This window comes from Salvelinus alpinus, chromosome 23 (assembly GCF_045679555.1).
Source record: "Salvelinus alpinus chromosome 23, SLU_Salpinus.1, whole genome shotgun sequence".
Lineage (NCBI taxonomy): Eukaryota > Metazoa > Chordata > Actinopteri > Salmoniformes > Salmonidae > Salvelinus > Salvelinus alpinus.
Genome location: NC_092108.1, coordinates 30531784 through 30546449, shown reverse-complemented (window position 1 = coordinate 30546449; position 14666 = coordinate 30531784). Strand labels below are relative to the sequence as shown.

The following is a 14666-nucleotide window of genomic DNA, read 5'->3' as shown; positions in this document are numbered from 1 at the left end:
GTTGGGTGAATTTTGGCCCATTCCTCCTGACAGAGCTGGTGTAACTGAGTCAGGTTTGTTAGCCTCCTTGCTCGCACACGCCTTTTCAGTTCTGCCAACAAATTTGGGATTGAGGCCAGGGCTTTGTGATGGCCACTCCAATACCTTGACTTTGTTGTCCTTCAAGCCATTTTGCCACAACTTTGGAAGTATTCTTGGGATCATGTCCATTTGGAAGACCCATTTGCGACCAAGCTTTAACTTCCTGACTGATGTCTTGAGATGTTGCTTCAATATATCCACATAATTTTCCGACCTCATGATTCCATCTATTTTGTGAAATGCACCAGTCCCTCCTGCAGCAAAGCACCACCACAACATGATGCTGCCAGCCCCGGGCTTCACGGTTGGGATGGTCATTATGGCCAAACAGTTCTATTTTTGTTTCATCAGACCAGAGGACATTTCTCCAAAAAGTACGATCTTTGTCCCCATGTGCAGTTGCAAACCGTAGTCTGGCTTTTTTATGGCGGTTTTGGAGCAGTGGCTTCTTCCTTGCTGAGCGGCCTTTCTGGTTATGTCAATATAGGATGCGTTTTACTGTGGATATAGACACTTTTGTACCTGTTTCCTCCAGCATCTTCACAAGGTCCTTTGCTGTTGTTCTGGAATTGATTTTACACTTTTCTCACCATAGTACGTTCATCTCTAGGAGACAGAACGCGTCTCCTTCCTGAGCGGTATGACGGTTGCGTGGTCCCATGGTGTTTATACTTGTGTACTATTGTTTGTACAGATGAACGTGGTACCTTCAGGTGTTTGGAAATTGCTCCCAAGGATGAACCAGACTTGTGGAGGTCTACAATTTTTTTTCTGGGGTCTTGGCTGATTTCTTTTGATATTCCCATGATGTCAAGCAAAGAGGCACTGAGTTTGAAGGTAGGCCTTGAAATACATCCACAGGTACATCTCCAATTGACTCAAATTATGTCAATTAGCCTATCAGAAGCTTCTAAAGCCATGACATCATTTTCCCAAGCTGTTTAAAGGCACAGTCAACTTAGTGTATGTAAACTTCTGACCCACTGGAATATTGATACAGTGAATTATAAGTGAAATAATCTGTCTGTAAACATTTGTTGGAAAAATTAGATGTCCTAACCGACTTGCCAAAACTATAGTTTGTTGACAAGAAATTTGTGGAGTGGTTGAAAAACGAGTTGTAATGACTCCAACCTAAGTGTTTGTAAACTTCCGACTTCAACTGCAGCTAGAGACATCTATGGGCTTTTATGTTTTTCTGTCGTGCATATGTGCATTAGCCCATATATCATATATGTATTGGATAAGGGCACAATCATTTGGGCTTTTTTGGGCTTGGGCTCATAAAATGTATTTAATGTATGACTCATCAGGCTCAGGTAGCGTCAGGCTTGAATTTTCGATCAAAGCTCTAATCAAATCTAGACATAGACCTATTTATATGCCTATGAATGACACTTCTGGTTTTGACCGGAAATACCGGGTTACCCGGGAGAAAAGTGATTTATTCTCGGTTATTATAAACTGAGAATAAAATACCAGATAAATATTCAACCCTAATGTGTATTTATGTGTGTATGCATGCAGTGTATGTTTGTGTGTGTGTAAACATCTCTTGTCCATTACCTGTGTGGTGAGCGGCACCCCCAGCAGGAAGCCCACTATAGCCACTCCTCCTGTGACCACCGTCTTGTTCCTAACGATCCAGTCAGTACCAATCTCATCCACAATGGCTGTCACCAGGGTCTCCAGCAGGCAGAACTACACACAGGGACACATTGACAGGTTATCACTCAGCATTGACTTCTTATATCTACTTCTCCAACCCACTTTCTCCAACATGAAAATTAAAAAAAACATCTACGTGTCAAGTTGAGCCCAACTGACTATGTTCGGTCATGCAGTCCTTAAATTCTATTTAAAAAATGTGTCCTATTAGACAGGTGCTGCATCCCAAATGGCATCCTATTCCCTTCATAGTGACACATTTTCACCAGAGCCCTGGGGGAATATAGTGCCATTTGTGACACAGCCAGGATGTCATGGTGGTTGATTGACTCACCTGCGTCCCCAGGCCCAGCAGGATGAGCATGAAGAAGAAGAGCAGGGACCAGAGGGGGGAGATGGGCAGCAGAGTGAGGGCCTCTGGGTAGGCCACGAAGGCCAGGCCGGGACCGTGGTCGGCCACCTCAGATACATCTACGTTCAGGTGGTGGGCCATGAAGCCCAGGATGGAGAAGATGACAAAGCCTGCATACACGCTGGTCGCACAGTTGGTGATGCTGATGATGATGCTGTCTCTGTATGGGCGACCAATCAAAAAAGAGAAAACAGGAAGAACATTTTATTAGTAGAATTAGTAGTTATTAGTAGTTTTATAGGTCTCTGTGTAAGTAACCACTAAGAAGCCATCTGTGCATTTCACCATCATTCTTCCTTCCAGTGCAGATTCATGAATACTAAACAGTCAAAGTCTTAATTACATCATAAAAAAATCATGATTATACTAAATAGTGAGATATTTTTCCTGGTTTCTTACAACTGGTGGGTTTATCAGTCACTACACTATCATTGATTCATAGTATCCTGTCCGCCACTTCACTGCTTCCACCACATGGTGGTGCTAATCAGAAGAGAAAACCTCTTCCAGTTTGCAAGGGAGCTTTGAGTTTGACTACTGTAAACTACAATGAACAATGCAACCGCAGGTAATTAACAAGAGTAAAAATAAATAAATGTGTCTCTCTAGTCCCAGTGCGCTGCCTCTGGCCTCCACCTACAGTACAATGGCATGCAGTGCACACCACCACGCCATACTCCATCAATTCCTGCGATTTGCAGCTGCCCCCCTCATTCTGCACCCTTTCTGTTAATCACTGCTGACACTGTAGCGTGATTGCACCCAGAGAGGCAACAAAGACCCTTTCTGATTCACTCCAACCAAGCATGAAAAAGTACTGCAGTGTAACCGCACACACTACCCTTCACTTCTTATACAACTCAGACAGCAGAAGTGGCCCAATTGGTATCAATTTCCCTTTATAGTGCACTACCTTTGACCAGGGCCTATAGGGTGCCATTAGGGACTCACCCAGGGTTTATTTGGTAGTAGAGGGGAGAGTTAAGGGAGGAACAGCAGGGGAAGAGGAAGAGTAGAGTACCTGTAGCAGTTGTTGTGGAACTTGTTGTAGGAGGCCATAGTGATGAGCCCACCCCATGCACAGCCCAGAGAGTAGAAGATCTGAGAGGCAGCGTCTCCCCACACCTGGACAGACAGAAAACCATGTGTCAATACAACCACCGAAGAAAACTTATTTCATATCTGAGGCATATTACATCTGATTTTAAAGTAGTCTCTGTGTGATGAGACAGCCTACAACGTTACGCTATGAAGAGCTACAGAGCTATTATATGAGTTATAAAAAGTCAACGTCAACAGCTCGTAAAGTAGTACTTAACTAGCAGCATGACCGTATCTAATGACATAGATTTACATTACTTATTACTATATTTACTACATTTCCTAAATGATTACCCATACCTTAGCGTCGAGGATCTTATGCCACTGTGGGGTCAGGTAGTACTTGATGCCGGTGACAGCTCCCTCCAGGGTGATGCCTCTGATGAAGAGGATGGTCAGCACCACGTAGGGGAATGTGGCTGTGAAGTACACCACCTGAGGACCGTCGAGAGGTGAAGAATGAGTTAGAACATCTCCTAATGGGTGTCAATGATACATTATGACTAGGAGTTTTTCTTGATCATAGACTAAGTAACCTGACCGGGAAAAACTACTGGCCCAATCAATGACTTTTGGAGGTGAGAGAGAGAACGTAGAGAGATGAGAGAGATAAGAGTGAGAAGAGAGAGAAAAACAGGGAGACAGAGCGATAGACACCGCTGCTCACCTTGCCTGAAGACTTGACTCCTCTGATGAGACAGAGGAAGACCACCACCCAGGACACGGCCAGACATCCCAGAATAGGGAGACGGACTTCACCGAAATTCCCGATGTCGTCTGAGATCTGCAGAACATAGTGTCTGTGGGGAATGCACACAATTAATCACAGTGTCTATTCACAACAACGCCTTAATAGAGAAATGCAGAATGTAGAGTCAGTGCCGCAGGGACAAACAATGGCTATATGTTCACTCATGAGAGATAGAGAAGGAGAATTGTTCGGATGATCCCTTGTATTACAGCGAGCGAAGCACATATTTCAATGTAGCAGCATGACCGAAAAACAACTTGGTGACAACACAATGGTTTATCTTTACTGACAATAGGCAGGAAATACAACTCCATTCATAGTATAGTGAAGACATCACCCGGAATGAAAGCTGAGCACAAACAATTTAGAAAGCCATTAACCAAGCACACCGCTCCCTTCGAATGGCCCCTATTCTCTATGCTAGGGGAATAAAACAGCTACACTACTCCCCATTCACTAGGGGATCAATATACTATTCTTGTCAAGGAAAATATACTTAATATCTAATCTTGTGTACTTCAGACAGTCAACTACAGTATGTGTAATGCTTGTTGAATGCGGGATGATTAATCATAGGCCAGGATTAGCAAGGCACATCTGACTGGACAGGACTAGAGCATCTAAAACAACATTGCCTTACAGAGATACACACACACTCTTCTGTTTACCCATAGTCAGACATGCACTATGTGACCAAAAGTATGTGGACACCTTCTCGTCGAACATCTCATTACAAAATCATGGGCACTAATATGGAGTTGGTCCCTCTTTGCTGCTATAATAGCCTCCACTCTTCTGGGAAGGCATTCCACTTGATGTTGGAGCATTGCTGTGGGGACTTGCTTCCATTCAACCATAAGAGCATCAGTGAGGTCGGGCACTGATTCTGGGCGATTAGGCTTGGCTCGCAGTCAGCGTTCCAATTCATCCCAAAGTGTTAGAGGGGGTTGAGGTCAGGGCTCTGTGCAGGCCAGTCAAGTTCTGCTACACCAATCTCGACAAACCATTTCTGTATGGACCTCGCTTTTCCTTTACTGGAACTAAGGGGTGTAGTCCGAACCATGAAAATCAGCCCCAGACCATTATTCCTCCTACACCAAACTTTACAGTTGGCGCTAAGCATTCGGTCAGGTAGCGTTCTCCTGGCATCCACCAAACCCAGATTGGTTCATCAGACTGCCAGATAGTGAAGCGTGATTCATCACTCCACTGCTCCAGAGTCCAATGGTGGCGAGCTTTACACCACTCCAGCCGACGCTTGGCATTGTGCATGGTGATCTTAGGCTGCTCGACCATGGAAACCCATTTCATGAAGCTCCCGACTAACAGTTCTTGTGCTGAGCAGCCTAAAAGGCAGTTTGGAACTCTTTTGTGAGTGTTGCATCCGAGGACAGAAGATTTTTATGTGCTACGTGCTTCAGCACTCGGTGATCCCCTTCTGTGAACTTGTGTGGCCTACCACAGCTGAGCCGTTGTTGCTCCTAGACGTCTCCAATTCACAATAACAGCACTTATAGTTGACCAGGGCAGCTCTAGCATTGCAGAAATTTGACGAACTGACTTGTTGGAAAGGTGGCATCCTATGACGGTGCCATGTTGAAAGTCACTGAGGCCATTCTAATGCCAATGTTTGTCTATGGAGATTGCATTGGTTGAGTGCTCAATATTATACACCTGTCAACAACAGGTGTGGCTGAAATAGCCGAATACACTAATTTGAAGGCGTGTCCACATACTTTTGTATATATAGTGTACTTTATGTGCCAAAACATTTTGAACACTACTTTACTACCCATATCTAGGAGCAGTAGAGTGTGTATTAACCCTTGCAGCATCTACTCCAGTCTCTTTAATCTAGTAGGCCTGACTCAGAGTCAGCCGTGCCCACACCTTCCCACTCAGGTACTGCTGGGTTGCAGAATTACAGTAACTCCCAGATTTAGAATAAAATCTGTTGGAATTCAAATAAAGATTGATAACCGACTCTGGGTCCAGGTTAGGCCTTACTTCCAGTACTCTACAGGTCTAGTAGTAACTCCCTCTCACTCATGTCTTACTTCCAGTACTCTACAGGTCTAGTAGTAACTCCCTCTCACTCATGCCTTACTTCCAGTACTCTACAGGTCCTGTAGTAACTCCCTCTCACTCATGCCTTACTTCCAGTACTCTCCAGGTCTAGTAGTAACTCCCTCTCACTCATGCCTTACTTCCAGTACTCTACAGGTCTAGTAGTAACTCCCTCTCACTCATGCCTTACTTCCAGTACTCTACAGGTCTAGTAGTAACTCCCTCTCACTCATGCCTTACTTCCAGTACTCTACAGGTCCTGTAGTAACTCCCTCTCACTCATGCCTTACTTCCAGTACTCTACAGGTCCTGTAGTAACTCCCTCTCACTCATGCCTTACTTCCAGTACTCTACAGGTCCTGTAGTAACTCCCTCTCACTCATGCCTTACTTCCAGTACTCTACAGGTCTAGTAGTAACTCCCTCTCACTCATGCCTTACTTCCAGTACTCTACAGGTCTAGTAGTAACCCCCTCTCACTCATGCCTTACTTCCAGTACTCTACAGGTCTTGTAGTAACTCCCTCTCACTCATGCCTTACTTCCAGTACTCCTCGCTGGGGCTGGTCCTCTTGGTCTTATTGACCACCTCCACGGCAACCTCAGCGGCCTTGGTGACCAAGCTGCGGGTGACGTTGGCCAGGGTGTTGTTGATGCCCGTGGGCGTCACCACGCCGTTGCAGGTGGGCGTGTTCCAGGGGTTGTTGCAGTAGGTCCACGGCAGCAGGTTGGTCATGGAAGAGAAGAAATAGTAGAAGGCAATGCAGATCACCACGTTGTAGTAGATACCGATGTAGGTGGACACCACCATCATCCCGTAGCCCACACCTGGTGAGGGAGAAAGAGAGAGTAGAGGACTTCAGAATACTACCAGGCAAGACCGTGGCTCTCTTACTGAAGACATGTTGAAAATCTGTGGGTTTTCTAACAATGTTTACATATGCATTCTAAGCTGACAATAGATGCTGCAATTTATTTTCAACCTATCAGTTTCTTAAGCATCAGATAGTCAGTTATTAGTTGGATGCCACTGACCAACGGTAGTGATATTAATGCCAATCACCAACACCAGCACTGGTTGTTGGCTCACCTTTGAACATGACTGAGCAATGGCAGCAGTGTTTTAAACATGACTGACCAACAGCATCAGTGGTTGTTAACTGGCTCACCTTTGAACATGGGGCTGATCCTCCAAACCCCCAGGCATCCCTGGCTGGCGAACTGTCCGAATGAGAGCTCCAGGAAGAACAGGGGGATCCCACAGAACACCAGCATGATGAAGTAGGGGAACATGAAGGCTCCTGTAGTACACAACACAACATATGGGTCAGTCAACTCTACAGGTCAACAGTTTTGATGAAATTGATTAGAACTCAGATTTGTGTTATTTAACTCTTTACACTATTACTTCTTGTAAGTAGGTATATGTTTATTATTGCTACTCACAACCAATGTCTTATCTAATGGTCATTCATATGAAACATTTATAAATATTACAGAAAAGTTCCATGCCATGACATTATCCCATTTCTGCTATGTAATGCTCGGTGAGTGAGTGGACGGATTTTAAGGTCATGTTTCTGTCTAGAATAGAAAATTAGTTCAGAAATAGAAGAGTTGTCATCCCATGACATTGACAATATCATATATCTGCTATGTAATGCACAGTGAATAAGCAGTCTAATTGTAAGGTCATGTTTAGATCTAGACACAGAAAAAAGGTCATATAGAAAAGCATCCCATGACAATATCCTGTTTCTGCAACGTAGTGCTCTCACAGTGGTCATATTGCAAGGTCTCTGATGTTTTTTACGGCCGGCCAGCCAGCGGTGAGAAAATGTCATCAAGCCAAAGGAAGCGAATGGTGTCCACATCGCCAACAAACTATCATGGTCCAAACACACCAAGAAAGTTGTGAAGAGGGCACGACAACACCTTTTCCCCCTCAGGAGACTGAAAAGATTTGGCATTGGTCCCCAGATCCTCAAAAAGCTATACAGCTGCACCATCGAGAGCATCCTGACCGGTTGCATCCCCTCCTGGTATGGCAACTGCTCGGCGTCTGACGTAAGGCGCTACAGAGGATTGTGCGTACAGCCCAGTACATCACTGGGGCCAAGCTTCCTGCCATCCAGGACCTATATACTAGGCGGTTTTAGAGGAAGGCCCAAATATTTGTCAAAGACTCTAGTCATCCAAGTCATAGACTGTTATTTTATAATTTGACCTTATTTTATTTTGAAAATATATTCTTAACTCTATTTTCTTAAAACTGCATTGTTGGTTAAGGGCTTGTAAGTAAGCATTTCACGGTAAGGTCTACACCTGTTGTATTCGGCGCATGTGACAAATTAAATTTGATTTGAGTCCTAAGGAGCATCAGACAGAGAGTGATGCTAAGCAAAGCAGCAATCCTCTGTCTGCTTGATTGGTTTACCAGGGGGCCAATGTATCTGGGGAATAACAACCTCAGTGCTGTAGTCTGAGATCATGGGTTAAAGGAAGGACTGGAGAGTGAAGAGCAGACTGCCTGTGTCCCAAATGGCACCCTATTCCCTATATAGTACACAACTAGTGGGTATAGGGTGCCTTTTGGGCTACAGCCCAGGCCACAGCCAGCTGATAAAGTCTACTGTGATGTTATTACTGCAGAGCTTTGAGCTACACCAGCCCCCTTGGCTATAATACTCAGCTATGTGATTGTGTGACCTAATGCACAGGCTACTGTATATGTATGCCCTTCTATGGCGATCCCTGGTCGCAAAATGTATAGAAGACTAAAGCCAACTGTAGGAGTGAATGAGGGGGAATGAAGCCAAGAATAACTTGGATCCATCTGACACAATGTGAGGAACGTAAACTTAAACTTGAACATACTTGACAACTCTTTCTACTTTGATTGCTTTTCAAAGCACTTCAAAAGGCATTGTGGATAAACTAGAATGTATTGCTGTCATTACTACTATATAATCAGTGTGAAGACGTACCTCCTCCATTTCTGTAGCAGAGGTAGGGGAACCTCCATACGTTTCCCAGGCCCACGGCATAGCCCACGCTGGTGAGGATAAACTCTATCTGGTTTCCCCAGTTCCCTCTCCTGGAGTTCTTATCTGTCTTCACAGGTTCTCCTGGAACAGCTCCATTCTAGAACACAAAGAGAGAAGAACATTAGAGATGTTAGGACGTTAGAGAAGAACTGTATCTAGTCTACCTCCAGACTGGAGTAGGTAGGCCATTCTCTCAATGTGACACCCAACTCAAATCAACAACAACAAACTCAACAAATAGGCCTATTAAGCCAACTACATTCAGCTGAATGTAATGTTCCAGGGTGCACCAATATTGAACAGGGTGCACCAATATTGAACACAAACCAGCAAAACAGTGTGAAATCGGCTACGGTGCTAGTGAGTAGACAGTAAACACTATACTGTATTAGATGTCCAGTGGCCAGGCTAAAACTGCGGGCGGCAAAATGAACAAATTATTTAATTCTCGAGTACTTCTTTCCTTTTCTCCAGTTATAGGCCTAGTTCTGCATAGCATGTTAGAACTCCAAAGTCGAGATGGGCACATTGGAGCGAACTTGATTTAAACTGAAATAACCATTTGTTGTGTGCACAAAATCAACATTTGGTCTTGTAGTCCTGATTTGAAGTTTGCTCCCTCCATCTGTTGGTGTCAGATGGTCCTCGTTCTGACTTGACCTCCTCACTAACCCCAGGAGTTGACTACTGAGACTCCATTACGTCTATCTGCCTCTAACTCACACAGCCAGAGCAACACTTGTCCCTTCACATGGCACCACAGAAGCAGTATAACAAATCATTTTATATATTACACTTAATACAACTCCTTCAATTAAATGTTATACTGTAGTAATCATAAATGTGACAAAGTTTTGTATTGCTGTGTGGTTTTGGTGTCTCTTATGGTGTGGCCTTGGGTGCACTGTGGAATGAACACACACACACACACACACACACACACACACACACACACACACACACACACACACACACACACACACACACACACACACACACACACACACACACACACACACACACACACACACACACACACACACACACAAAGTCTGCTTGCTGAGTTCCCTGGGCCGTTGCTCCCAGCAGAGTCGGCATCATGCAAGCAGGCAACTTATTCATCAGCGAAAAATCCCATATTTTCATTATTGCCCCGTAGTCATCCTTGGAGTCTGGTTGCGCCCAAATGTTCTATTTCAAAATAAATGTAACCTCTATTTCAAAATAAATGTAACCTTTTCACAACAATCCCCAACCATTTGGTCTTGAATTGTAAACTAAAGAGAGAATAAATACAATATTACCAAACAGAACTCTTGCAAATCAACAACATTATTACAGCCAAAATGTTCCTTTAGTTATCTTTGGCTGGTCATTGAGTGTGAGACGTGTGCACCTGCGTGGGTGCGTGAGAAACAGTGTGTTGAGGCTGCTCTCCTCAGCGTGATGTCTGTGTTTGTGTGTGTTGTGTAGAGTGTGATTGTTTTAGGTGCTGAGAGTCTGGAGGAGGCGCACACCTGCTCAGTGCGAGGTGAGGCCAGCTGTACAGCTGAGAGGGCCCAGGGTGGAATGAGAGCCCAGCCAACCCACACAGTACAGCACAAAACACAGCAGACAGACTGGGCTACATGTAGCCTGCTGGCCTCCCACCTCCAGCTCTCCCACCTGTGAGAAGCCAGGTCTTTCAACACATGATCAGTAGGCACGTTTCCACGGACAAAAGCAATGGTCGCAAAAAAATTACATCGCGCCATGTGTAGGCCTAATGGAAACGGCAGCTATAGGACAAATGTTCTAAAGAAAAACAAAATTTTTATCCGTTCGACAGGAGTGGATTTTTCTTTATGATGGAAACAGTGTTTTTCGAATAAATTATCATTGCTGAATAATTTTAAAGGTACGCGGATCACAATGTCATAACGTGACTATAAAGCACCACTCCACATTTAATTATAAATGCCTGTTGCTGGCTAAATACATTTTTTCAACTATAAAATAATGTTTCTTTGCAGGATCGTTGTCCTGACTTTCAAGAATGGCTGAATTGCATCGCCTTGCTCTTCTGGTTGGCTGGCAAGTTTCACCATCCAATTACTCCAGATCTACAGGAGTGTACGTTTCACCATGGCAAGGACCTTGGCGATACGTTGGCACAGGATAGTTATTAGAATATAGCAAATATTAGTAAATTCTTGCATTCTATCCACCCTGGCTTTTGCGGGCTACCTGAGACATGAAACAGGTAGGAGGGCATATACAGGCTGTCGCCAATGTATTATTATGCAATTTACCTAAATGGATAATGGAAACTCTTCAACCACTTCCGTTAATTTTTTGGGTGTGACATCTGTTTTTATTGACACAATACAGTTTAATGGAAACACACCGTAGCAGGCAATTTGTATGCAAACGTTCTATATGTCGACAGAAAATCCCTGGACAAGTTAGTGGAAACAGTGTAGTGTTTTCCCCTAGGATTTTTTTCAGCATCGTTGGAAAATGTAGTGGTTGGGTGGTGAGTCGATTGCTATTTGCTATGGGGGTCCGGGGCATGATGAGGAGCAAGCGGTGGCTGTGCGCTCGTGGCTCTCATTCACACCACTGCCTGCTCTGTGCTACAAATTCGCTGTAACTTGTCACACTAATCTTAAAGGGATAGTGCAAGATTTTGGCAATTAAGCCCTTTTTCTACTTACCCAGAGTCAGATGAACTCATGGATACCATTTTTATGTCTCTGCATCAGGGGTTGAAACCGGTTCAGGGAACAGAACTGAAAACCGAAAAAATACATATTTCTTTCAAGGAACAGAATCAGAACCGGGAACAAAAGTGATCTACAATGTTCCGGAACATAACCACTATTTTAAAAGCATGGGTTAATAACGTTATTTTACATTCCAGGCATTTTTTTTTCAGCTCCACAAAAATTGCAACAAAGCACCTATGCAAAGCCCTCACTGTCACTCAGAAACGTATTCCAGTGTCTCTTCAAGCAAAGCCTCCACCTCCTTCTCCTCCACCATCTCTCGCATTCTCCCCACCCGCAAAATGTCAGTAGTCTTGCGCCCTACACTCATCTGTCCAATGCATGTACAGGTAATAGCTTGCCCGCTCCATAGCAAGCTGCTCTATTCACACGGATTGGTTAAATAATATAATGTCGGGCTAAATAAAAAAAATGTTGGGTTCGAACCGGTTCAGAACTTTATTTTGCTTTATTTTGCTGGTGGAACAGTTTCGACCTGTTCAGAACAAAACGATTGGAAAATAATTGTGGCTTCAACACAACTGCTCTGCGTGCAGTTTGACGGAAATTGAAGGCAGTTTCGTGAGCCATTTAGCATGCTAGCTGTTCCCACAGACTTCCAGTCATTGTACTAACGCTAGTTAGCAACTTCTTTCAAACTGCATGCTGAGACATGAAAATTGTATCCATGAGTTCATCTGGTAAGTATAAAAAGGCTTAATTAAGACATTTTCGCATTATCCTTTTAAAAGCGTGTCTCAGCAAATATGTTTAAAAAAACATTTGTTCTATTTTTTTAATTAAATTATATTTTTGGGGAGTAACAATTAAGCAGTGGCGGGCCTGGTGTCAACTCATAGTTTACTCATAGCAACAAACTCAGCAAATAAAACAGACTGAACTTTGACTTTACATGTTCCATCTTGGCTTGAATGTTGAGTAAGTTAGAATATTGTCTGCAATGTACCCAGAATTCTAATATATTTCAATAGTTTTATGATTAGCCAATGTCATAATGTAGTTATTTTGTTAAATACTTCTCCCTATTATCTTAAATGTTATTTTTTCAAAGCCATTTTAGCTGTCATGCTAGCTGTTCGGTCCGATCCGATTCACAAATCATGGGAATTTAATTGTGCCATGTAGACATTGCCTCCATCCAAGGCAAGGGTTGCTTGTCAACCCCCTGGACTTGTCCCGGCTAAATCCAATGTCAGAGACTTGCTAGCAAACGCTTGTGCTATAAAACTAAATAAATACTGCACTCTGACCCACAAAACTTATTTGCTAGATTCATGATAGCAGTGTTAGACAAAGCACGGAAAGCGAACTACAAAACGTGATGCATCTTTATTGGGATTTGCAGTTGCGTGCTAGCATCTGAAATAACTTACTCATCTTTTAATCCAGTGGTTCCCAACCTTTTCCGGTTACTGTCCCACCAACTGAATTTTGCTCTGCCCGGAGTACCCCTGAAGTACCACCTCATCTACATTTTACCAGTAGGCCTATGGTTTCATGAGTCCTCTCAAGTAGAGGTGTCACGACTCCCGCCGAGGGTGGCTCCCCTGCCTGTTCGGGCGGCGCTCGGCGGTCGTCGTCACCGGCCTACTAGCCGCCACCGATCCCTTTTTCCCTTGTCTGTTGGTTTAGTCTTATTAGTTGCACCTGTTTCTTTTGTGTTTCTTGATTTCTGGTCTATGTAAGCCTGTTAGGCCCGCTGGGGTTTGTGCGGGATTATTTTGTGTTCACTGTCGGTGTTGGATGTATTTTCTCTCCGGATCGTTTTGCCCTGTGTGTTTGGGCGGGTCAGTGTTGCAGCGCCCTGTGTTTGGCGTGACCGTTTTTGTGACGGAGAAAATAAATAGTCTATTATTGAACCCTCTGCTCTCTGCGCCTGACTCCTACCTTCCACACCTAGTAACTCGTGACAAGAGGTCGACCGATTATGATTTTTCAACGCCGATACCGATTATTGGAGGACCAAAAAAAGCCGATACCGATTAATCGGACGATTTTTTTAATGTATTTGTAATAATGACAACTACAACAATACTGAATGAACACTTATTTTAACTTAATATAATACATCAATAAAATCAATTTAGCCTCAAATAAATAATGAAACATGTTCAATTTGGTTTAAATAATGCAAAAACAAAGTGTTGGAAAAGAAAGTAAAAGTGCAATATGTGCCATGTAAGAAAGCTAACGTTTAAATTCCTTGCTCAGAACATGAGAACATATGAAAGCTGGTGATTCCTTTTAACATGAGTCTTCAATATTCCCAGGTAAGAAGTTTTAGGTTGTAGTTATTATAGGAATTATAGGACTATTTCTCTCTATACCATTTGTATTTCATATACCTTTGACTATTGGATGTTCTTATAGGCACTTTATTATTGCCAGTGTAACAGTATAGCTTCCATCCCTCTCCTCGCCGCTACCTGGGCTCGAACCAGGAACACATCGACAACAGCCACCCTCGAAGCAGCGTTACCCATGCAGAGCAAGGGGAACAACTACTCCAAGTCTCAGAGCGAGTGACGTTTGAAACGCTATTAGCGCGCACCCCGCTAACTAGCTAGCCATTTCACATCGGTTACACCAGCCTAATCTCGGGAGTTGATAGGCTTGAAGTCATAAACAGCTTAATGCTTGAAGCATTGCGAAGAGCTGCTGGCAAAACGCACGAAAGTGCTGTTTGAATGAATGCTTACGAGCCTGCTGCTGCCTACCATCGCTCAGTCAGACTGCTATATCAAATCATAGACTTAATTATAACATAATAACA

At 43.7% G+C, this 14666-nt stretch overlaps 1 protein-coding gene across 8 annotated transcripts in view; it reads right to left on the bottom strand.

Annotated features, from left to right (window-relative positions):
* Positions 1-14666, bottom strand: part of LOC139550779 (sodium- and chloride-dependent glycine transporter 1-like) — an 89025-nt gene that overhangs the window by 11641 nt on the left and 62718 nt on the right. For 7 of the 8 annotated variants that reach the window (XM_071361926.1, XM_071361928.1, XM_071361931.1 and 4 more), the window contains 8 exons: positions 9066-9222; positions 7248-7379; positions 6621-6906; positions 3930-4062; positions 3563-3697; positions 3183-3286; positions 2084-2321; positions 1648-1782 (listed from right to left, as the gene is read on the bottom strand). In XM_071361926.1, coding sequence (XP_071218027.1) covers positions 1648-1782; positions 2084-2321; positions 3183-3286; positions 3563-3697; positions 3930-4062; positions 6621-6906; positions 7248-7379; positions 9066-9222 — 1320 coding nt within the window. Of the gene's footprint in view, positions 1-1647; positions 1783-2083; positions 2322-3182; positions 3287-3562; positions 3698-3929; positions 4063-6620; positions 6907-7247; positions 7380-9065; positions 9223-11821; positions 11897-14666 lie in introns of those variants that run through there. The other variant, XM_071361932.1, reaches the window with a different exon arrangement.